Source organism: Carassius gibelio, chromosome B2 (assembly GCF_023724105.1).
Source record: "Carassius gibelio isolate Cgi1373 ecotype wild population from Czech Republic chromosome B2, carGib1.2-hapl.c, whole genome shotgun sequence".
Classification (NCBI taxonomy): Eukaryota; Metazoa; Chordata; class Actinopteri; order Cypriniformes; family Cyprinidae; genus Carassius; species Carassius gibelio.
The window spans coordinates 4,233,550-4,259,171 of NC_068397.1; the positions used below are offsets into that span (position 1 = coordinate 4,233,550).

The following is a 25,622-nucleotide window of genomic DNA, read 5'->3' on the forward strand; positions in this document are numbered from 1 at the left end:
AGCATTTCTGCTCTATTAATGGGAAAAAAACTAGTGTGCGATTTAAAGTATTTATTGTGGCTCAGTCTTGTGACCGCTCGCTTCTTCCCGGAGCTGGTTTGTTGTGATCTGGGCCACTCGTGACTCTGCTGCTTCTGTTGTTTCCAGGGCGACCGCGGAACAGACTGGAGCCCATGGACACGATCTTTGTGAAGCAGGTCAAAGAGGGAGGGCCTGCTCACAGCGCTGGACTCTGCACTGGTAATTACACACATGTACAACACATCGTTTCATTTTGCCTATCGACATCTGCTAATGGAACTTTGTCAACAGGGGACAGGATAGTGAAAGTGAATGGCGAGAGCATCATTGGGAAGACGTACTCGCAGGTCATAGGGCTCATTCAGAACAGGTAAGAGAGTTCATTTAGATGTGTCCTGATACTTGTCTGATTGTGGCCCTAAATATATTTCTTTCCACTTCCAGTCATACATTTCTGGAGTTGTGTGTGATGCCAAAAGATGAAGATATACTACAACTGGTAAGATTTTACTGTATTTTTCATTTTTGTTCATTTGCTTTAAGGCTGGCTTAGGCAGATTTTAAGGGAAATCCTGCAGAATAAATTTGACTCTGATAAAACGTCCAAACCAGGTGCCACACAGAAAAGTGCCCAAAATATTTTGTTGTTTGTTTTTAATGAATTGCGCCTAGAAGCCCCACCCACAGTGGAATTGCATTGGTCCAGAATGCACATAGATGTATTTTATTTCCAGATTTTCCAGAAAATGAACCACATCTGACTATGTCACACCAGGTCACAATTGCATTAAGAGAAAAAAATATTCCATTGGTATATAATTTTCACTTATAAGGTGCAGCTCACTAATATTGGCACCCTTGGTAAATATGAGCAAAGTTGACTGTGAAAATAAATCTGCATTGTTTATCCTTTTGATCATTAATTCAAAAATTTACAAAACTCAAGTCCTTTCATTGAAATAAAACAATGGAAAGTGTGGGAAGAATCTCATTATGAAACAAATAGGGATGCACGATAATATCGGCACAACATCGGTATCGGCCGATAAAAGCTTAAAATGACCATTATCGGTATCGGCCGATATGAATATTTCTGCCGATGAGCCAAACCGATATTCTCCAAGTGAAATAATTGACCTGTTTTTCAGATGTGAATGTCTGTCTACATTTGTAAAATAATAAATTTATGGTAGAATCAGTACAGAAGAGATACATGGATTTCTCTTCAGTAAAATTAAAGTTTAAATTTATCAGTATATATTTGTATATATATCGATATCGGTATCGGCATCGGCCAAAATTATTTAGAAAATATCGGCATATCGAATATCGGCCAAAATCCAATATCGTGCATCCCTAGAAACAAATGTTGTTCTCTAGTTCACATATAGAACTAGTTCACCCTAGTTCTCCTATAATGCCTGATGAGTTTGGAGAACAACTGAAAAGAGATCAGAAACCATACCAACATCAAGAATCTCTTCAGATCCTTCAGATTACCAGCTCCATGTTGGTGCTTTTTCTCTTCAGTCCACCCCACTCATTTTCTACAGGGTTAGGTCAGGGAACTGAGACAGCCATGGCCATCTGGTGGGTCTGATGCCAGAAAGCTCAAATGAAACGGTAAAATTAAGGCACTCTCAGAGCAATTCTGGAGATGCTGTTTATGTATTTATGTATGTTTGTTATTTTATCTTTGTTATTATTAATAAAATAGATGCAAGTAACAAACTAATAGACGAACAATAAAGCGAAGATTAATTAAATCCTATGAAATCCATTTTATATCTTCCCAAATACCTCTTTTTTTCAGTTTGAATTTTTCTCTATCCTGTTTTTATGGTTACAAAAATATATGAATCAAAAAGCATGTCTTATTAATAGGGGTGGTAATTTAATGTGTTAATATGATTAATTCATTAATTAACAGATTTAACTCACTTGCCCAGCTCCAGACCTATGTGGGTCATCTCATCTGACATTTCATACAGCTGATTGATAACAAATATGAGGCAGGGCAAGAACTCACTGTGGGATGGAGCCTGTAGATGTAGTTAAAATACCCCTAAAAATCAGGATATGGGGCAGAAATAGCTGTTTGAGATTGTCTCATATTTAAATCGTATAGTTAAGTAATATCACATGAGTGCAGATGTTATACTGATCTTATACAACAGTTCAGTTAGTAAGAATTTAATATTCTAAAGCATAAAAAGCCATCTGCTCTTATAATTACTTTGAATGTCACACACTGATCGATCTGATGGTGATGATCCGCTTCAAGTCGAACAAGTCTTACAATTTAATGGACCATTTCATAAAGAACCATTTACTTCACTCTTGATTAAATCAGCCATTTGAACTAGAGCCCGGCTGATATATAGTTTTGCCAGTATTATTGGCCAGTATGAGCCTGTCACCAATATCGGTATCTGCGAATATGCCGCCAATATGAATTGTGTACGTCTAGAGGCCATCTTTTGAATGTAAAGATTGCCCCCATGGTTCAGAGATCCTGTCCAAAATTTATCAAAAAGATAAAAGGAAAAGTTTTTCACACTTTCATTGTAAGACGGTTAGCAACTGCGTTTGTTTGTCCGAGTTCGCAGCAGTAACTAAGGGGGGCGGGGCTTAGTTGTGTTATCATTTACTCAACCTCATGGTCCAAAAGAGTATATGTAATACATTTTTATCAAACAAAATATTTCCTGCTGAATCTACTTTTTGTAATGTCTGTTTGATGCTTTACACAACAATGACTTTAATTTCTCAGCCAAACCTGATGTGCGATTAATTCACAATTAATTAATCACCACATCATGTAATTAAATAAAAAATGTAATCGCTTTCCAGCCCTACTTAATTAAAATCATAAAACCTACACAAATTTATAGCAATTTATTAAATGTTTACCAAAAATCTTATTTGTAAGGACCTATGAAATATGTTTTATTATTTTTCTCAAATTCTGTGAATCTGTTTTCCATTTTTTTCTGGATTTCATGTTAATAGTTTTATTAAATTTTTACAATCAGAAGCATGCCTAATTAATTTATAAAGAATAAAAGAGATTTTATTATTTTGTATATTATTTAAAATAATTTAAATAGTTGTATTAATATTTTTATTAGTAGCATTACATTAAGTAATATTTGTGAAGTTAAACCAAATTTTTATTTTGACAGATTGCTGGGAAGACATTTACATTCATTTTTAAATAAGTAACATTTGTGATATTCCACATTATACATTCAATTCTGTTTTTACGAATGGATCCTGCAATTCCGTCCACTTTTTTCTGCTTTTCATAGCATAGTTTTCACTTTTTTCAGAAATCATAGTGCACTTTAAAAAAAAAGGTGTTTCACTGAGGTAATGCGACCCTTATTAAAATGCAGTTTTAAAGAACTGGTACTAGTAAAATGCGGAATCGTATTGTTTTTAAAAAAAGGGTACCAGAATACGTTTTTTAGTACCAGTATATCATGCAACACTAATAGATACTAATCCATATCTCAATTTGATTTGGGTATAATGACCTGCTTTTAATTAATTCATCCCAACTTTGACATATTTAGTGACACTCCACGTTACCAAACAGTAAATTCTATTTTTATGACTGGATTCTGCTTTTCCATCCGTATTTTCCACATTGTGGAAATCACAGGGCTCTACACTTAATTTTTAAATGGAGTAATAATTTAAAATACAAGTAAACAAAACATTTAAGAACATTATAAACACAATAGTAATCTTTTAAATGGAACAGTATTTAGGAATGAGAAATATAAGAATAAAACAATAACCATCATTATTAACCGTGGCTTAATCAGATTTATGCAAAATGAAATGGAAAATACGGACATTTAGGAAACACTTTATACAAATAAACTTGGGCTCGAGTACCTCTCTCATTCAGCACAAATCAAAATATGTGCTCTTTCTGCATGTTTTCAGTGTGCATTTTTGACTTAAAAGTGTGCATTGCTTTCTATAGACCTTATGCTGACAAAATTCTAAAAATGGCTGTGCACTTGTTTCTCTGATGCAAAATGACTATGTTGCCTTCGGAGTCTCAAGAGTGTTCAGATGATTAATAAAAACATAAATTATTCTGAAAAAAAAATGATACATAGGAAATATTTTTGGATTAGCTTTAAGTGTCACGCTGCTCATCGTTTCAACATTCAATGCGGACAGACAAACTGCACATTGTTGCAAAGTAGTTACATCTTGTTAGGACGGTGTTACTTGGGACTTCTGAATGCATCATTCTAATGAGGTCTTTGTATGCACTATGTTTTTATCTGGCATTCGGCAGCACTTGTTCTATTTGCACTCATGGAAATGAAGGTTCTGACCCATTTCAGAGAAAGGAGGCAGGTTCCTCATGCTCCTCTGGGTGCTACTTTATCTGGGACTGTTAACCAGGACACTGGAGTCTGTCCTTTTCCAGCGAGCCTCAAACTGCTGCACCATCACAGCTGCCCTCAATTACACATAACATTAGAGTAGTCCTCACTTCATCTGCCCTGCATTCTCTGACAGCTTCCATTACAGACTGATTTCCAAGGTGTGCTGCGTTCCTGGGTCTTCTGACTCATGAATTATGCCATTTTTTTTATCTTGATATACACCAGATCTTCTCTAGTGTTAATCAAGAACTCATTTTGATGTATTTTAGTCCCCCATTAAGTTGCTGTGAACTTTTGAATATGCTGTACTTTGATAGAAAATGATACACCTGTGTGCTGTGCGTTTAGTTAATGCTCTTAATATAATTAAGCTTTAGAGTTTGTAGAGGTGAAGAGCAGGATGTTCTCTGAGACCGGATGGAAGCTCTCGCTTCATGAAAGGCTGTTTGTGTTGAAGCAGCCACTCAGCTGGGAGAGAGATGCTCTGATACAGAACTGCTGTGCAGTATATTTAGATATATTCAGGGCTCTACAGTGTCACCTTTAAAGAGCAGGTCATATGGGTTTTTGAAAATGTATTTTGCAGTTTGTAACGTGACTGTCCTTCAGTTTAAACAGTCTGCAAAGTTGTTAATCAAGGAAGTGGATGATAAATAAAGATGGTCTAAAAAGAAAGAGTCAACACAGAAACCTTACCCAGTCGTCATATTTTCGTATCTTCTGCCTGTTACCAATTATAATAATAATAATAATAATAATAATAATAATAATAATAATAATGCACGTTTATTCAAAGCATTAGAATACATGACTGTGAAGTGAATAATATTTAAAATAATGTTTATAAACCAATTATAATTAAGTTGCTTAAACATCTATAAACAAAACCGCATGAGCGCATACATAGTTTAATACAAAGGGCAGAAAGGCAGTCACGCAGAGTACATTTTTCATTTAAGAACATGAGATGCAGTGGGATGGGGAAAAAACCCAACATAAAGTCTCGAGACATGTTTTTAAAAAGTTGAACTTATATTAATTTTACAAGGCTTTCTAAACATACGGCTCTCTCGGCAAGACGCAAGTGCAACGGTGATAGATGTCCCTCTAGAAAATGCGTGAAATATGCATTCTGTGTGAATGGCTTGGTTTCAGTTTTGATGTAAACGAGATCTTCTCCACATTGATGTCTTTTTCTGCATTATTTTTAAAGAACATCGCAGCAGCGCCACATCTAGTGGCTTCAACTGGATAGGCTAACAAAAAATATATTACTTACATTGTCATCGCATCTCATCCACCACTGATAATGGCCAAGGTGTTGATTAATGCAGACTGTCATTGTTCTAATTACTTGGTTTAATTAATATATTGGAGTGCGGTGGTTCCCAACCATGTTCCTGGAGGTCCCCCAACACTGCATGTTTTCCATGTCACCTTAATCAAACACACCTGATTCAGCTCATTAGTAGAGACTCCAAGACCTGAATTGGTTGTGTCAGACAAATGAGAGATGCAAAATGTGCAGTGCTGGGGGGTCCCAGGAACGTGGTTGAGAACTACTGGTGTAGTGCACAGGCTTTATTATCATTGTGAAAATGCTGTTTATTTTGCTGCACCGGCAATTATAGGGTTAATGTGGGGAGTAAAAGAACCGGTAGAGAGAGAGGAGCAAGTTAGCTAGTTAGCCTGTGATACAGCTGTTCTGCGTTCTGATTAAAAGTTAGGAAACAGAGCGTCTTTTGTCTGTCATTCTTCAGGGATTACAGTAGACATATTTTGGTTTAGAAACTGTATTGTTTCATTAGTCATGTTAGCACTCGGCTAAAGTATCCACCATTATTAAGTTTTTACTAGGGGTGCTCCGATCACGATCAGCTGATCGTTAATGCGCATCTCGTCAGTAAAGCCGGTTCTCTAATCAGCAGTTAATTCCATCAGGTGCGTGATTTCACATAGAGCAGCTGTTACTACACAGAGCCATTGTTAATAGAGAAGATGCGCAAATCCACTTCATTTTCAGCGTTTTTTGGCGCATTTTCTCAGTTAACAACGGCTCTGTGACTCCACGTGTAAATGTATATTCTGGGAATATTACAGTGTTTTCTGACCTTAGATGCATTTAAACCTGTTGTAGTTTGACTCCAACACAATATTAGGACACTTTAAAAAAACAAAAAAAACACATGACCTGCTCTTTAAATGCAACTGTTAATATATTTTTAATTATATTTAATTAAATTGTTAATTAATATATTTAAGTTCTTTTTTTTTTGTTAGCACGAAGGCTTCTTAATAGTTAAGAGTAGAACCGTGATATATATTTTAATGATGTCAAAAGAGTCTCTCAAAGATTCTTGAAAGATTTTTAGTTTTTTTACAAGTTTGTAAATGATGGTAGAATTTTTATAAATAAAACATTTTTAGATGAATGATCCCTTTAAACATATTTAATTACACTTTTAACACCCCTTTTCTTGTGGTTAAAATGCATTTTGTTCCTGGCTGTGTTCAGTGGAACAGAATGGAAACATAGGACTCATCCAGGTTCCTTCGGATCACTGACTCTTGTTATAAATATTTTGTGTGAATAATCGCCAAACATTGTGTTTCTCTGTTTTATTTTATGTCTGTTCAGTGCGTTCTTATTCTGTCCACAGTTTCACTCAGCTCAGTGCGCACATGGAGTCCTGCACTCATTTGCTTGCCCTTTAGATTAACTTTTAATGCATGCCATTTACTGTTGTAACCATCGTTTGAACTCTCTGGCAGCAGGCAAAGGCAATTCTCAAAGCACCTCTGCTGTTTCATGTGCCGACTGTGGTGGAATAACCGTGTTTATCTAGATTACTAAAGAAAAAAACTCATTTGAAATAAGATGTTCTCATTATAACATTCAAGAGTTTGTTAATTGCTTATTGAGTATAAAATAAAAGAATATTGCACTTGTGAAATAAATGGCTTTTAGTTGTCCAGTTAAAATGCCATATGTGAGGAGTTAAAGCCACTAGCTGCTCTTATATATTTAACTTGGGAAATAACTGTAAAATTTCTGTATAGATTTTTCTGGGAAATGTACCACGTGCTGTTCACACAAGCTCATTAAAACACCTGCTTACTGTTAACATACTATTCTACACATCAGCGACAAATAACTTTAAATACTGCATTGTTTTCTTCATACACCTATATGACGAGCGCTTTAGTTTAATATCTGTCCAATTTAATAATTAATTTATAAATTATTTTTTTTACTTACGAGTGACAGACATAAGGACCCCCCCCAAAAAAAGCACTCAACTGCATACATTTAAAAGCACTGTTTATCAGTATTTTACATTGTAACTTAAGCCTATTAAGTAAGCCAATTAACATCTTTTTGAAAGACAAAAATTATTGCTGGATTTTAATTCAACCATACTATTTACTACTAAAGTTTTTATTTATTTATATATAAAATAATGTAAATCCCAAACTCAGTGTTTCTAAAAATGTTCATATAACTGCAATACAATATGAACAGATCAAAGGTTGAGATTAAGGGTGATTGTGATGAAAATGTCAAAAGCTAATCTTTAATTGTCCTAAAATAGGCTGCTTTCTTTAAGCAAAATATAATTTCTTTAGTTCGATTTTGCAGTGAAATATGACCCGAACATGTATTTGACATATATTTTCCTCATCTCTCCCCATTACCACCCCATTATATTTCCAGCCGTTGCCGTGATGGTGTTTTATTCTTGCATGCAGCAGTGTAGCAAGGATGGTTGGAGAACTAATCAATCTGAGGTCTCTGGTGACATTAGTCACAGTAGCAGAGTTGATTCTGAAGAGGCGAGAAGGATGCTACCGTGGGCAGTATTTTAAGGATTTCTGTGAGGGCAGGAGAGACAGGAAAAGGCAGGAAAGACGAGATTAGATCAGCTGGAGTCAGCTGACTGCTCTATGTTGTGGATCGTCTCTCTGGAAGAGGCGAAAGAGAAAGCAGGGAAGAGAGGGGAAGCTGTACCATCTGAGCCGAATGTATAATTAAGCATCTGCCTCCGACATGTGAATGGTTACAGCTCTACAGTGAGAATGAGGGAGGGAGCGAACGAGTGGATGCATTAGCTGGCAGGGAGGGTGGGAGCGTGTGTGCGTGTGATCACGGAGTAATCTGCCCACAGATGGATGGAGAGGGGAGAGATGAAGAGCCGATCGCTACTACGCGAGGCAGGCGGCAGGCACCTCAGCCCCCTCCTCGATTGAGAGCGACGAGGACAAGCAGGTGGCATCGCTAACGTGACAGTCTTCCCACTGCTTCTCTCCACCTTCCCACGGTCCCTCTTCACTGGCAACATTGCAGCTCCTGTGCATTTTTGGTGTTCTGTGCAGAGATATTTACTGTAATAGTGGTTGTCAGTAAATGGACTTGATTCTTTTGGTTTTGGCCGTCTTTAACATACGCTGCTCTTTTGCTTTCCCTCCCATTCTCTCTGTTTGTCCTTCGTGGGTTTGTGATGTAATGGCTGCAGTTTTCACAGGAAATCACTAGTCTGGTAAGCAGATGAACAATGCATACATGTAGATTGTGGTGTTTTTTTTTATTATTTATAAATGTCATGCACACCACTGTATTCCAGTTGGTTGTTGATTTTCTGTTCCTTGTCATTTTCAGATGCTTGTCATGATGTTATTTGAAGCGTAGTATCACGTAGAGTGTTAAATGTCTCGATCGCAGTAGCAGATATATTGTGTGACCTGTTTGATTTAGCTGTGTGGGTAGTTCTCAGCTATATCCAGCGGTCATATTTACTGAGCCTCGCCCCTTTTTCCTCATTTCTCTCTTTCCTATGATGAACTTTGGCCTATGAAACAAACCATCTGTGGCATTTCATGAAAGGAGGAGCGAAGTTCCCTACTACTCATATCAGATTTGTTTTGTATAGTTATGCAAAAGGAATGCAACTCTGTATGATGGGTTGAAAGTCCACTTTACATGACTTGCTGTCATATTTTAAAAGACGGAGGAAGACAAATAATATGGAATCTGGTGTTTGTTTTAAATCTGACATTCTCCAACAGAAGTGTTGCATTAGTTGTTTACCTTAAACTGTGGATTTAGAAATGATTACGGAGGTCAGATTCAGTGCCGTTTCTAATCAAGGCCATTGTTCACCTCTGGTTTCAGTGTCGCTTCGGTCACGTGTGGTGACCCGTACGGTGGGTGACATCACTTTCTTGTTACTCTGAATTGCTGTTTATCGTGTTTATTTTGGGCTGCCTAGTGCTTCCTTTAGAGGTTTATTTTCCAGCACCATAATAAAATTTAAAGGGAAGGAATTTCCTGTTTGCTTCCAGCTGAGATCAAATCACAGCTGTTTTTTACAGTCATACACAACAGAAATGGTAATTAGAAGTTTGCAGCCCTGTAGTTTGGAAGTCAAGTTAATGACCGTAGGTGCATTTCTGTTTTGAGCTGTCCGCTTTGGATATTGTTATGAATATTATAGAATTCTCCAGCACTTGGCGCACCAGAGTACGGCTCACACTTCTGACCTCAAACTCCCACATGCAAATGTAGTGCTGTCCTCCCACACTGGGAGAACTATTAGTAGAAATAATAATGAATTTCATTTTTTTTTTTTTCTGATACTGTGAGTACTATTTCACTTTACCTGATTATTTCTTCCACAGGCCTATTCCCAAGATGCCTACCTTAAGGGTCATGATGCATACAGTGGAAATGCCCACCATATCCCGGAGCCACCCCCTGTATGTTACCCTCGAGTAGACTGTAAGCCCCCGGGGATGGCCCAGGCCACTGAGACATCAGCCCCGGGGGTTGTACCATCTGATCTAGGATACCGTGTGGAGATACCAGTACCTCCCTCCCCTCCACCACCCATTCCAAAGACACAGACTGCAGTGTGTGTGTGCAATGAAAGTGTTCGGACCGTGGTGGTACCCCCTCATGTTCACATGGGCCGTTTGGTTCCTGTTCATCGGGGTGACTATGGTCTAGTAGGCCCAGATCCAATGCTGATCAGAGCCAGGCCTGGTACGGTGTCTGGTGGTCGTCCGCTGTACCCCCACCCTCGCAAAGCTGACATGTTCCCTTCAGGTTACCATGGTGATCCTTATGCCATTCCACCTACACACTATGCCCCTGCTTCCTCCATTACCTCCCCTGCTACCCACCAGAACATTGACTGGCGGACTTACCAGACGTACCGGGAATATATCGATAATAAAGGTCTTCACACATACAGTCGGACTATTCAAGAGCGTTTAGACAGCCTGCGAGCTGCATCCCAAAGTGTACACGGTGGCCCCCACTTCGGACCCCAACCCGGGTGGGGCAATAAGTTACGCCGCAGAAGCACGTCTCATGACCGGGCTTACCAGGGCTCTTCTGTGCTTCCGCCACGCAGCGCTTCGCAGGATAGGATGAGTGGGGCGGAGAGAGCAGCCCATGCCAGGGACTGGCCTCCTCGTAGTGTATCCTCTGACGGGCTTATGCGGAATTCACCAGTTCATTCATCAGACTATGTGGAGCATAGTGACCTAGTTTCTCCTGCACCATGGGCCGCTGCGGATAGGCAGCTGTATGGCAGAGTAGACCAGAGGAGTCGTCCTAGTAGACAGTCTCTCCCACCTCGGGCGGCCCTTTATCGTCCTTCGACAGGGTATGGTATGAGCGTCAGGGGTGTTGCTGGCTCCAATACGCACAGCTCCAGAATGGACATCCCACCCACCACTGGTTTTTCAGAGCGACCTCGCAATGGAGTAAACCAGGCCAAAGAGCCTCCTTCCAAAGACCAAAGCGGAGCTATTGTTGGAATTCGTATTTCTAATTCATCATTGAACCAGTCGAGAACTAGGGCTGAAACCATGCAGAGCCCAGAAACTGGAAAGGAAAATCCAGTCGGATATAGGTCAGCATCTTATTCCGCACTGCCTCCGCAGAGGCCGCAGTCTGGGGCATCAGCTCATAGGACACACCCACGGGATGTCAAGGGTCCAACGGTAAATGGGTCCAGTCCTGTTGAGGGTGTAGTCCTCCGGGAGAAGCCCTCAACGGGGAAGGGGACCCCACAACCTCTCCGCCATCCCTCTTACATACTTGCGGTGAATGACACGGACGGATCTGAGCCGAAAGGGGGTGGTATCTGCTGGTTGCCCAATGATGCCCGCCGGGAGATGCAAATGCAGAGACTTGGGGAACGGCTTGACTCCTCCTTCTGCTCAAGTAATCTGGACGAATCACTTGACACCATTCCCTTCATCGGTAAGTGCACTTTATGTATCCATAGCAACGCTAACCGGCAACAAGCTTGAGCCAGCAGTAGGGATTGTTTTAGAGTTATATTTTTGAACAAAAATTGCTTATATGTAGACAATAATGGTAATGTATTGTGCGATTTGGGCTATTTTCTGTATTAATAATGCTCTAGTACCTTATGCAATTTCAAACTGATCACAATTTCAAATCCCGACCCCATGTGTGCAGACAGAGGGTTATCATGGCCAAATTCTACCTTGTATCATCAGTTCTATCAAACTTTCAAAGCTTGAAGAGTAGAGTTGATGTATGCAAAAGGTGCAAATCTAGGCCTGTGTGTGGCTGTTTGGGAGTGACTGAAGGAGAGTGACTGTGTGTGAGTCATGGTGTTTTTCATCGAGGAGGTGGCATTCTCTCATACTCTAATGCCTGAAGATTGGTCTGGATTATTGAGTTATAGCCTAGCTGTGCTCTGTCACATTTTGTCTTTGATGCTTTGGTGTTTTGTACACTAGCCTTCAGATATTAGGTATACTTTGTAACAGGTTTGTTGCTTAATTTTTATACCGTTTACACATTTGGAGTAGGGCTGGGCGATATATTAAAAAAATGTATCTCGATATTGTCAAAATTTTTATGATATTAAATATATATCTTGATATGTTTGCATTTAAATAATAAAAATACCTCTAGATCAAGTGATCACTTACTGCTTGTTAGTAAATGAGCACATGTATATGTAACCTGAAGTAGTGCAAATCAAGTAAAGAAAGTGCATTGTCTTTTTTTAGTGCCTGCAATTTACACTGTGAAACTGGGGGAAATAATTAAACTGAGATAAGTATTTAAAAAAAAAAAGTTTTTAGCTTAAAACACAAGTTTATCTACTGTCTCTGATTCAAGAGGCTCTGTGTTCTAAAACTATGTTCCCAATGGCACTAAAAACCCTCTCAGATGGGGTGCTTGTTGATTAATATATGTATATAGATATTAGGGGTGGAACGATTTGCAGAAAAGAAATCTAACCATACAGTTCTCTACACGGATCAGCTAGGACTGCAGTTCAACTTAAATCTGACAACGCATCTGTAAAATGGTTTTCTATAAATAAAACATAAACCAAACAGGGTTTGGCTAATGTATGTTTCTGTTGATGGATGTGAATTCTGGCTTCCCAGTACATTACAACAACAGTGATGAGAGGGGAAAAAAACAACACCACCATGGACAAACCATTCACTCTTGTTCAATGTGAATGATGTATGCTGGAATATGAGCAGTCATTTATGTGTGAGGGTGCTGAGGCGCGTGCACACAGGTGAGACCTGAACAGCACACTTTGATATCTGCGTTTAAACTAAACTCATTTTAGCTTTGCCAGTTTAAACATTTAAGAGCCAGAGGATGCCCCACAGTGAGAAGATTTGTGCATGTGCTCATCCGAAGCATGCAAACCTGTCTCAGAAGGATACCGTGTCTTGTTTTAAGCTCTCTCTAAAGTATTGTTAAAAAGGGACAAATTCACTCAAAAATTGTCAAAATGCCTTTCTTGGTAAGTATCCTACATAGTGCTGCAACGATGCATCGTCGTCATTGATTACGTCAACTACAAAAATATGTTGACGTGCGTGAAATGCGCCGACGCGTCACAGTGTTTACATTTTGCGTAATAGCGACTTCTGCTCCTGGGAATGGAGAAAGTTGCATTCTATCACAAAAACAGAGACCACGGTTATCAAAAGTATTTGGAATACTTTAAACAGAGGCCAAATAAAATGGTCCTTTGTTCCATTTGCAAAACCGATATGGTGCACGACGGCAGCACTTTAGAAGAAAACATTCTGGCGCTCTCCGTTGTTACGGTTTAACTGGTTACCGTGTTATCTGTGACCAACTTCCTGGCTCAGGTCTCCGCTGCAGATGTGATGGAACGACTGGCTCAATGCATGATTCTGATATTCTTGTAAAGATTAAAAGTTATTGGTATGATCACCCGTAGCGGCTGAAGTAAGTAGGATAAACAAAAAAAAAAAAAAAAAAAAGTAAGTCTGTGTTGGCGCGGGTTTCGAACATGCGTTAAAAGACGGCGTGCCACGAGACAAGAGTCACAAACCACCGAGTTACCGATCTACACCGAACTAGCTCCAGATCTCTGGATTCAAGACATGACTCTCGGCGGTACATCGTGCAGCTGTTTAATCAAGTAGATGTGATCGTGTTAACTTGTAACGTGTTTACCTATTATGAAAATAAACCATAACAGAACCCTGACTACATTTTATGGTTTGTGATGCTAAAGAACATTTCAAGACATCTCAGACAACTGTAAATTTGTGGCTACTGTGGTTTAATTATAAACGCTATTGTTAACTCATTTACCATAGTAAAATAATTGTTTTTGCCTCTTTATTTTTGTACACTGTAAAAACTTTTTTGGGAAAAAAAATGAATAAAGGTTGAAATATTAGAAGCTGTACTTATAATTTTTTGTAAAGTTATCCAAAGGATTAATTAGCTAATAAAAAAAAAAAAACATTAGATTAATAATTTATTTTAATAAAAATAATCGAGTAGTCGACTAATCTAAAAAATAATCGATAGATTAGTTGACAGAAAAAAATAATCGTTAGTTGCAGCTCTAATCCTACAGCAGACATAGCCAGCTGAAAGTACTGTATCAGTTCACTGGATCACTGCATTCTCTTAAGGTGACAGCACTTTCTTAATATTAATCAAACAGCAACAACAAAGAAATCACTCACTGCTCTTGATTGGATAGCTTTTGGAACTTTAATAAAGATTTATCCTTCATTTATAGTCAAATATTCTGTTTTACATTTCATTACTTTATTCAATTTCTGTACCTAAAAACTGTTAAACCTACCTAAAAAAAAAAAAAAAAATCCCGAAGGTCACTGTTTATTTTTTTATGTTTATATTTATTGTATGTTTATAATAATAATAATAATAATAATAATAATAATGTAATAAGTGGGGATAATTTACCCTAAGGTCATTGTGTGAAAAAAAAAAAAAAAACCTTTGGTGTAATGTGAATTTACAAGGTTTCACTAATAATTTTCATTATAAAAGTTTGATTTCATTGACTTGCTGACTGTACATTATTGATCATTACCTATAGCTATGAATCGTGGTATGGATGCATGGTATGCATGCATGCAATTTAAAAATAATTCTAATAGAAAATACCCATATGAATATTAAAATATTTTTAATTAGACTTTTTTTTAAGGTCCTGCAAACACGTTTGATGGTTTGAATTTTTTTTCAAACTTTTAATCCATTTCCACACATTTTATATTTTTAGCTGTAGAATTCAAAATTAGTTAATTTCATATTGTGAAGTTGTGTTACAGTCTAAAAATTTGTCAGTAGAATAATCATTTATTATTACTCTTAAAGGGTTAGTTCACCCAAAAAGGAAAATAAAGCCATAAATTACTCACCCTGAAGTTATCCTAGGTGTATATGACTTTCTTCAAGGCGAATCCATTAAGAGTAATTTTAAAAATAGTTTTTGATCATTCAAGCTTTTTGATGCCACTCAGAAAGTGTTTTACTGCATCAGTCCTTGAGAAGTTTAATGAAAGGCGTATCAATTAAAAAAAGTGTCTCACGCGGCTCTGAGGGTGAGCAAAGGCCTTGTAAATCGATGCATTTTTGTAAGAAAAATATACATATTCAAAACCTAATAATCACTTTAATCCATCTTTCGCTCACAGTTTTAAACAAACCAATGCCGGGGTTATGATGTATTCAGTCATTTTTGCACATGCGACGCTCAGAAGTGAGGCACACGGAAAAGCAGCAGAGAGATTTTTTAGAAGTACAAACAAGGATTTGTAAAGAAAAATGTTGGAGGATTTCGAAATAAGCCAAGAGGAGACTGGTTTTCCTTTGCTAAAGTACCTTTACTCTAGGGTTGGAGGGGAAAATTGATGCAGTATAGTAACATATGTTTTGTGGCAGTACTGTATTGATACACGGATGCCAAGTTTTGATATTTTAGTATACTATTTAGTAGAATAATAAAATCAATTTCTTGAAAATTCACTAGATGGTGGTGGTGAGTTTTTTTTTTTCTGGTGAGGTCAGCTGGGTCACCTACAACATGCAGTAAGTTAGTAAAATAAAGATGACCGCATCACAGAAAGTTATCAGGAAAGCCCCTTCTGTGTTTAAATCGGATGTATGGCGGATTTGTAAACAAGAAAGGGATGTTTGTAGGGATGCACTGAATTTTCAGCATCCTGAAAATTATCAAAGAGAAAAACGGCCGACAATGCGAGCAAATAAGAAAGGCTACATATAATAATAAGAATAATATATATGGCACTCCCCACCCAGGAGTGTTCAGCGTTTCACTCTCCTCGTCACGGCGCGGTTTGACGCTCCGCTCAATATTCCGCTCTATGAATGTGCGTTCGGCTCGACCACTGCTCATCCGGGAAATGCAAAGTCCGCTAAAAATAACGCGCCGACAGAAAATATATATGCTGTTTACTTTCTCCTGTTTGCAGTAGCGCTACTGTGTTGTAACATTGTATAAATAATGTGTTTGATAGAAATGCATGGTTGGACACATGTATGCAGTAAACATTAGCGGTAGAAATTTGTTCAGGTACATGTTTTTAGCTGTAAAAGATATTAGGTATATTTAAGCTATTTGTACGTGATGCCCTAATTGCAGTAGTATGCTTTATTTTTGTCTCATTGACATCAGTTAACATTGGGAATCAATTTGGTTGTTTGTAATTCCATTTTGATTATATAATTTGCAGTCCAAACCAATAACTAACATTGCTTAGTTTGTTTTAGCAGTCCAGCTTATTAACTACTTGTTCCAAACCTCAGATTGTCCATTGTAAGTTGCTTTGAAGAAAAGTATCTGCTGAAATGAGTTGAGTAGAGGATGGTTGCTACTTATGCCTTGCAGCAAAACCCAGTCTTTTATCCTGTAAAATAAAGCTAGGTTAGCACTGATAGCATTAATATTCTCGTGTCTTGGAGCGAGGCGATCTGTAGGCTATGCTAGAGCTCCTTAGCTAGGCCCAAAGAGGGTTTTGCACACCTTCCCCTTGGCCCTCTTTGAGACGCTGGAGGATGCAGGAACTAGGACAGTTGCTTTAATTTTAGCTGCTCCAGCCCTCTGGCAGCCCAGAACAGCTTTGTACTCCAGACTTTTTTGGCTAAGACCTACAGAGAAGCTCAAAAAGTTTTCAGCGCTCTCGAAAACAGGACATGTCAAATTATAAGATAAATAAAACTGTCCTCATTCCTAGAAAACGGTTATATAGATTTCTTGCTTGCATATGCACATTTTTAATGCAAAATAAAAGCTGTTGTCTATGGTATGTTATGGTTTCTAAAGAAAGTTGAATACTCTGCTTTATTCTTTCTTTTACTTTATTTACATTCTGTTAGTATCAACAGTATCAAAGTTCAAATGGGAGAAGTGAATGTGAATCCCACACTTTTAGTGTACAAGACAAAAGTTAGTCAGCCTTAGACACTTAAAACACAAGTTAAAAGAAAGAAAAAGCAGCAGAAACATTTCTAAATTATTTGCCAGCTTTCTTATAACAAATGCTGACATCCAATTAAATCAAAAGGTTTTAAAGTTCACCCTTTGTTGCTTAATTGTAATTTTGTTGTGAAACTAATATGATTTCTGTCATTTTAAAATGTAATATAATATTTTATCCAATATGTCAAGTAGGGGTGGGAAAATCTATTAACTTTCTATAATATATACATTATATATAATATATCTATAATAATATATATTTTCAGATTCATATTATCTCAAATCCTTTTTCTCTTTACTGCTTATTACAGTACGAAATAAGCAAAAATTAACATTAGAAGTAGAGATGTCAATTTTCTTGTTCATGACAAGTGTGTGTCATTCACGTTTAATCACTGTTTTCGCATCTTTTACTTTGGTAAACGTGTGGGGCGGGAAGTGAAAGACTTCAGTCCATATGAATTTAGAATTAGTTTGATTTATTAATTTGTTTCCTCATTTTAGTTAAATCAGGGGTTAAGGAACAAAATTAATGAAACGTGGACTGTGGCCACAAATTAGTAAGTCGTGGGAATGAATAAACAAGTAGGAATGAATAGCCTGTCCTGTGTCCCACAGCGTGTGCAAAGCGCACAATATGAATCACATTAAAAGCTTAATTTGTACATTATGAATAAACTATTATAAATGCATTTATATACTGTCACCGTCCCTCATAACCGCTCACGCGTGTTTTACACATGAGCCGCACGCAGCCCAAAATGAAATGTCTTAATCGACCATCGATAGCTTTAATAAATTTCATCTCTTAATGACAATTAATCGATCATCGATTAATCGTTGACATCCCTAATTAGAAGGTAGGCTATATTGAAAGAAACCATTCAGCTTACTGAAATATACAATGTACAAAAGCCTATAAGTGTATTATCCCAGCCCTAATATCAAGACATATATGATGGGGATATGAATATGTACAGCATAGTAGAAAGAACACATTTTTTTATTTTTCTGTTGCTCTGTGAGCCTCTGTGTACACACGTATGAACTCACGTGCCAGAGAGAGTTGCATTATTCACGTTTACCGCTCTGTTACCGTTACCATTACAGACGAGCCAGCCAGCCCTAGTGTAGACCATGTTGGCAGCCAAATTCCCGCGTCGGCTGTGATCTCTGGAGCTCAGGCTGTAATCTCTGACAGCCCCAGCCCCCTCATGCGCCGGCAGATGTCTCATGACCAAGGTAAGCGTGTCTGTACAGAGTTCTTTTTTTTTTTTGTACAATTATTGCCATCTGAGAGCACCACATGAATGGATCAGCGAGCATTTTGTTGAGCTTGTTGCCAATGTTGTATTTTTGTCTACATGCATGCAGAGTCTCTCAGAAATGCCATTCTAGAATCGGGAACCAAAACAGAGCGCTCAAAATCATATGACGAGGGCCTGGACAACTATCGGGAGGAAGGCCGTGGGTAAGTGTCTTTAAAAAGTGATGCATCTTAATGTTGGAGATTCCTAATACTGTCAATGTGAGTGGTTGTTTGGCCTAACATAATCATTCATTTCCACAGACGATCCAGCAAACCGAGTCTAAGGGTTTTCAAGAAGGTGAGACATGCAAAAATCTCCCTCATAAAGAGCAGCTTTCTTTAAGCCAGAGTGGTCAACTTAATAATGGCAACTGTTCCAAAACCTTGTGAGATGCCTGTGTTTGGAGCATTTTAAGACTTTCTTTTAGTCAAATTTAAAGGCAATCCTATAGAAGTGTTTGGACAAAATTGCACCCAAATTGTCAACCAATAATAATGGTGCAACAGTTTAAGCAAATGATTGTGGGCAGTCTGTAGGCATGCCATCTGATGTTTGGGTGACTAGTCAATGCACTGTGGAGATCTCCACATCAGTCATTTGCGAGGTTCCAAAAGGTTTTGGAACAGAGAGTAAATGATTACCAATTATCCAAGGCTACAGACCAAAATGTGATGTTTTTTCTGCTCTTATAGGCATTGGATGGTCATAAGTCTGATGACTCCAGCTCCAGAAGAGACTCCTCCACTGAGATCTTCAGTGACTCCACTAAAGAGGGTTGGCTGCATTTCCGACAGCTCAACACTGAGAAGGGCAAGGTGGGAAAATGTGCTCTCAGTCTCTTTCACTAATCATTTCCCATTTCATTCAAGACCACATTGAACTGAATGTTGGTAGTTTTACTGTAATTGTTGTAGATCACTGATCATGACCTTTTACATATGTTTTTCTGTTTGCAGCGAGTAGGAGGCGGTATGCGGCCGTGGAAACAGATGTATGCAGTGTTGCGTGGACACTCCCTCTTCCTCTATAAAGACAAAAAGGAGGGGCTTTCTCACGTCAACTCTCAACTGGAGGAGGAACCTCTTTCAATCAGCATCAAGGCCTGCTTGATTGACATCTCTTACAGCGACACAAAGCGTAAGAATGTCCTGCGGCTAACGACCTCAGACTGTGAGTATCTGTTTCAGGCAGAGGGCCGAGAAGACATGCTGTCCTGGATAAGAGTCATTCAAGAAAACAGCAACCTGGATGAGGAGGTTTGTTGACTTTGACAGCTAAAGTATTTATACAGTGGTGTGATGTAAGTTTCATTTTCAGCATAGTACGCATGCAAAGCCAGATCTACTTCTGTATGCCCTGTATGCTCAGCTTACACTTTTTTTTAATTAATTAGTTTGTCCACAAGGTGCAAACACAGGTCTGGTGTTTCTCAGTCAGAAGAAATGGATGAGGTGAAAAATAGACTACTAGGCAGTAATAGATGTCACATTGATGTCTGATTTGGAAAGCGCTTGTGTGAGGGGGTTTATAGATAACTGTATTTTAACGAATAAAAAGAAAGTTTATCAGTCATAACTTCTGGAAAGATATAATTGTAGTGCACATTTATAGTGCACATGTTTGCACACTATCAAATGAAGTATCCTCTGCATTCAGCTGTACACATGCGTTAAGTATCAAAATGCAAGTATAGTTCAGAATTGAAGTCATTAATGCAGTGACACCTATATATATATATATATATATATATAAAGTCAACAGATGTGAATCAAAACTTGTCTTGGCTGCATGTTTGTTTCCTTCTGTTGGACATGCCAAGATTGGATGAATTGGATGCAAAAACAGTTAAAGAGTATTTGGCATCTTGTTAATGGGCACACCAATTCTGAACCAATCATCATGTGACTAATTACTGTAACTGCATGGAAATGACAACAGGACAAAGCTGGAATGGCTGGTGGCCAATTGGCCTATCCTGCTGTGACATCAAAGGAAAAATCGATTTTATGCTTTTATGTGTGTTCTAAAAATAAGGCTCTGATAAAGCATCTGCTGTATACAGTAATGTGTTTGAGATCTATATCTTGCTTGCAATTTGTACTATTTGAATACACCGCTAATTTGTAAACACCATAAATTAAGAAAGTTGCTTTTTACAACATAATGGTGTAGTTACAGCATCTACCAACAGAGGATGACAGGATAACCTCTCAATCCTTGACTCCTTTCTAAACCGTGTCTGATTACACGTTTAAAATGTCATGTGAACAACCTCATAGAAATCTAATATGAGCAGGAAATCATTGTAGATTAATATCATCATGTGAAGTCGGTGAGCCGTGTTTGTTTCTCAGAGATGAATGCACAAGCATCACAGTATTGCATAACTTTGTCCTGAAAAGAAACCATGTGAAAACCAGCTTACTGCTAACACAACAGCGCTTTGCCATCTGCTGAAATCAGTGTCGAGGTGACATTGTTTACTGAAGGTGTGAGGATTATGGGTAGGCTTTTTGTTAATGTTCTTCTCCTGTGTTTGCCAGAGGAACTGGTTTCCTTTAACACGCAATCAGATTAATGTTGCTGTACTCTCAGCTTTACATGATTCCACAATGTTAATGATTCTTTGTCTTGTGTTTTCAGAATGCTGCCGTAACCAGCACTGATTTGATCAACAGAAAGCTCAAGGAATATATATCAATGAGGTAAAGATCATGTCAGAGAGACCAGCAAGTTTGTCTACATGAAGGCCCTGTTCCAAATCCTAGTGAGCTGCCTCACTGAAATGAAGCGCTCTGTCACTCACACTGAACACCAAACAACAGGCACAGCCACACACAAAATTACAGTATGGCTTAGCACAATTATCAAATTGCAAAGCTTTTAAATGAATAAATACATGCAGTATGTATATCCGGAGTGTAGCATGACTCTTGTATGCGAGCAGCTAATGATCTGGTGCTATTAGTATCTTGCAGCAACTCTGTTCACAGTAAATTCTCTGCATCAGCTCAGAGTTTGTGTCGATTATTACTTGCATTTGGAAATAGTATGTGTACTAATATGTGTCTTTTTCAAATTATATATAAAAAAAACTAAATGTATACCGATATACTTTGACACTTCAGATAAATTAGAATACTAACAGAAGACACAGGAAGCTGCTGTGGGAAATCCACAAGATCCAAGTTTCCCTAAACATGAGATGTGCAGTAATTCTATATATACTATACTTTTTGCAAAACTATTTTACACCTGAAAGAAGCACTTCACCTCTCTTTCCCCATTTACAGCAGCACCATAAACGGTATGAGCAGTATGAGATTTGTAGAAGTAATGACAGACTTTTTTATTTGAAAACAGAGCCATAGTTTGTTCAGTGTTAAAAAAGAAAATGTTTTTCTTTTTCCATCTGCTGTACTGAGAAAACACACCAAACAGTGACTTAAAATCCAAAGTATGTAGTAAACTTGACTCTTTAGTGTACCATTACACCCCTATAGGAGATGAAACAAGTGCCAACCATCTTCCCAAAGCTGTAATAAAAACCTCTTACAAATCAGCTGTTTTCAACAAAAGAGATGCGTTAAGGAATCTCTGTGGGTTTTCTGTCAAAGAAAAAAAAAGCTTTGTAATAGTGTTGTAATTTTACAGTTTAACTGCAAAATATATATTTTTATTTTTGACTTTGAATTGAGTTTCTATTCTATTCTACTTTAATGAAATTAGTTATAATTATGGTTTAATTTTTATTTAGTAGAAGTAGTAATAATAATAATTAATAGTATTGACCGTGTTATTTTTTTTTGCCCATATTATTGTTTTTAAACTATTTTTGGCTAATCTGGAGCTTTTTATTTGAAAAATTACACTAAATCCCCCCCAAAAAATTGTGCAGTCCCAGTTGATTCTGCAGCAAGCACATGTTTTGTGTTGAAAGCCTTCCTGTGATGACTAAAAATATTGCCCTGGTGCACAGCTCACTAGCTTTTGATGTCTTTTTAACATTCCCTTTTTCTTTCCTTGCATATATTGTTGAGCTGTGTAAGATTGCCTTGTGTTCAGTGTTCAGTAATATGTGTGTTGTTACAGTGCACCCAGCAGTAAGACGGAGCCGTCACCCAAAACCTCCCGACAGTCTCTCAGCATTAGACACACTCTGCTGGGCGGCAGCAGTAAGAGTCAGAGCCTCTACTTGCCCAGGAATGAACAGGAGAGGAGTAAAGGTAGCACACGGCTTTATGAAATAACACTGAAACCCATCGTATTCACTGTGAGATGTTAATGTCAGCGATATGTGTCTCAGATGACTCCAGTCCTCCGAGAGATAAAGCCGCTTGGAGGAGAGGAATTCCAGGACTGAAGAAGAAGTCTCAAGATAAGAGGCCCACCGCTGGCGTCACGTTTGGGGTGCGACTGGATAATTGCCCTCCTGCGCAAACCAACAGAGTAAGAAATGCAAGAGATTACAAATGCACTAGTGCAAATTAGACCATTTATGGGTGAAACTCAAGTAAAACATGTCACTCCACGAGCAAAGGGGAAAGAAATTAAATCAGGTTTTGCATGAAGAAACTTTAAGCCTTTATGGATTTTTGGATTGTGACATTATTAGTATATTTCCCTCTGAATGTGTCTTAATGTTTTACATTTAGATATTTAGTATAATGTTTTTATATATATATATATATATATATATTACATTACAGAGAAGTAAATCAGATAATGAAATTCATGTAAATAATAAAATTCATGTCATAATGCGAAGGGTTCAAAAAATAGATTCTATTTTCTTAATGCAAATTTGTGAAAAATGACCTGCTTTTTTAGATTTATGAGATTATATGATATTAAAAATAACACTTACTTTCTGTTACAGTTTGTGCCTTTGATTGTGGAGGTGTGTTGTAAGCTGGTGGAGGAGAGAGGGTTGGAGTACACAGGCATTTACAGAGTCCCTGGAAACAACGCTGCCATCTCGAGCATGCAGGAGGAACTAGACACTAAAGGCATGACAGACATTGATGTCCAGGATGATGTGAGTCAACACCTTGTGTTGTTGTGTGATGTTATACATGTGAGCTTGTCCCATAAAGATGGACCTGATCTTCATGCTTTCATTTTGTTCAGCAGAAGTGGCGAGACCTCAATGTGATCAGCAGTTTGCTGAAGTCCTTTTTTAGGAAACTTCCTGAGCCTCTGTTCACCAATGGTGAGACACATTGATGATCTGGCTTTAGACAAAAAAACATGGAAAATACTGTGTGCTGTCGCTCATAGAAACCATCTCGTATCTAAGCTCTGTTTTCTCCCCTTGTGGAGGAAGGACTCCTCCTAGAGGACAACATAGGTGATAACTCACATGGTCATATAAAAGACAGATTTTTTAATTTAATAATGAAATGTACATTAAAATGTAAATAATGTACAATAAAGTTTTGTATTGAATCTTAGATTTTGTGCATGTGTAGCTGTAATATTTTATAGCACATTTTTTGGCGTGGGGACCCTGATTAATACACCTCCGGGATGTTCTTATAATGCTTGTTTGCTCTGATCATAGAAAAATATTCCAACTTTATTGATGCCAATCGAATGGAGGACCCTGTTGAGCGGTTAAAGACACTGAAGAGACTGGTACGGTTTATCCCAAGACTGCTGTAGATTTACTAAATACTGGCATTTACTAGATTGGAGAAAGAAAAATCCTTTAAATCAGCAATAAAATCCTCAACAGATAACATGTTTAAATCATATGTACTGTTTATTCTGCTCAGATTCATGAGTTACCAGACCATCATTATGAAACGCTCAAGTTCCTCTCGGGACATCTCAAAACGGTCTCTGAAAACTGTGAGAAAAACAAGGTATGAGCTTTGTCAATGTTCATTTACAACCCTGTTCCTGCAGAGTTCAGTTCAACCCTTTATCAAGTGCTCCATCAGATCCTAATGAGTTGGTTTAGTTGTGTTTGATCAGGGTTGGAACTCTGCAGGAACAGGGTCGAGCACCCCTGATTTACCCTGTCTAGGTGAGTTCAACCTATTATAAGAAATGATGACTGGAAATACTTTAAATTCTTTTGTAGATACTACTACTTTACTGTAAATCATCTCTTTCATGAAAGAAAAATAAATAAATAATATAATCCGATCGTTAAAACTGCAGTGTTTTCTGCAGTCAATACATGTCTAAAGAACCTGGAAGCGCAAATCCTTGTTGTGTGATGTCAATCATTTCCATTACAGATAGAGAAGAAAAGAGATGAAAGCCATTAATTGAATCTTTTTTGTATTTAATTAGATGGAGCCACGTAACCTGGCCATTGTGTTTGGCCCAACTCTTGTCAGAACCTCTGAAGACAACATGACGCACATGGTCACGCACATGCCTGATCACTACAAGATCGTTGAGACTCTCATTCAGCAAGTAAGAGCTTTTTCCTTTCATGTGTGTGTAAATCGATGTCTGAATTCTGCTGAACGTTCTGCTTTGCTCTTCTACAGTATGATTGGTTCTTCACAGAAGATGGAGATGAAGAGCCAACGGTGAGTCTGTAGCTTCCTGCCATTCTTCTCTGAGTGGATTTCTGAGCCCAAAACAAACATCACCATCCTGTCACTCTCCAAGAAATGGAGACTTGGGTCTCCAGGGTAACACTGGTCAGAAACATCATCCTCATCTTTTCCCTTTTGTCTCGTTTCCACCTGGTCCACCTCGCTTGTGTAGAACTATTTAGTCGCAGATAACACTGAGGAACTTCCTATTCCCTTACTGGGGCAGATTTATCATTTTCGGGACCCCAAGGAGAGTTCAGACCTGATGCATTATTTCATTTTTACAGAACAAAAGCTGCATTACAGGTATCTCTGAAACTAGGGTGTGAGGCAAGTTAGAAGCTTACTTTAATACAGCTTCATGCATCTTTATACAGAGTTTATGTGAGCCGCTTTAACTCGTAGCATACAGTGCTCACCATGCTTTGTCTTTAAATGGCTGTGGATACTGATCTGTGAGTTAAGTCCAATGCTGCTAAATGCAGACTTGCTTTGTCTTTCCAAAAG

The 25,622-nt window shown here is 38.0% G+C and overlaps 1 protein-coding gene across 3 annotated transcripts in view; it reads left to right on the forward strand.

Moving 5' to 3' along the window:
* The window catches only part of LOC127950907 (rho GTPase-activating protein 21), a 61,965-nt gene that overhangs the window by 30,217 nt on the left and 6,126 nt on the right, over positions 1-25,622 (forward strand). Inside the window, exons 5-22 of one of the 3 annotated variants that reach the window (XM_052548319.1) lie at positions 148-240; positions 313-391; positions 466-520; positions 10,113-11,706; positions 18,359-18,490; positions 18,623-18,719; positions 18,819-18,855; positions 19,251-19,373; positions 19,515-19,814; positions 21,202-21,263; positions 22,651-22,784; positions 22,865-23,007; positions 23,438-23,596; positions 23,692-23,770; positions 24,122-24,195; positions 24,336-24,425; positions 24,862-24,987; positions 25,065-25,106. In XM_052548319.1, the coding sequence (XP_052404279.1) occupies positions 148-240; positions 313-391; positions 466-520; positions 10,113-11,706; positions 18,359-18,490; positions 18,623-18,719; positions 18,819-18,855; positions 19,251-19,373; positions 19,515-19,814; positions 21,202-21,263; positions 22,651-22,784; positions 22,865-23,007; positions 23,438-23,596; positions 23,692-23,770; positions 24,122-24,195; positions 24,336-24,425; positions 24,862-24,987; positions 25,065-25,106 (3,419 nt within the window). Of the gene's footprint in view, positions 1-147; positions 241-312; positions 392-465; positions 521-8,389; positions 8,975-9,606; positions 9,639-10,112; positions 11,707-18,358; positions 18,491-18,622; positions 18,720-18,818; positions 18,856-19,250; positions 19,374-19,514; positions 19,815-21,201; positions 21,264-22,650; positions 22,785-22,864; positions 23,008-23,437; positions 23,597-23,691; positions 23,771-24,121; positions 24,196-24,335; positions 24,426-24,861; positions 24,988-25,064; positions 25,107-25,622 lie in introns of those variants that run through there. The other 2 variants (XM_052548320.1, XM_052548321.1) reach the window with 2 other exon arrangements.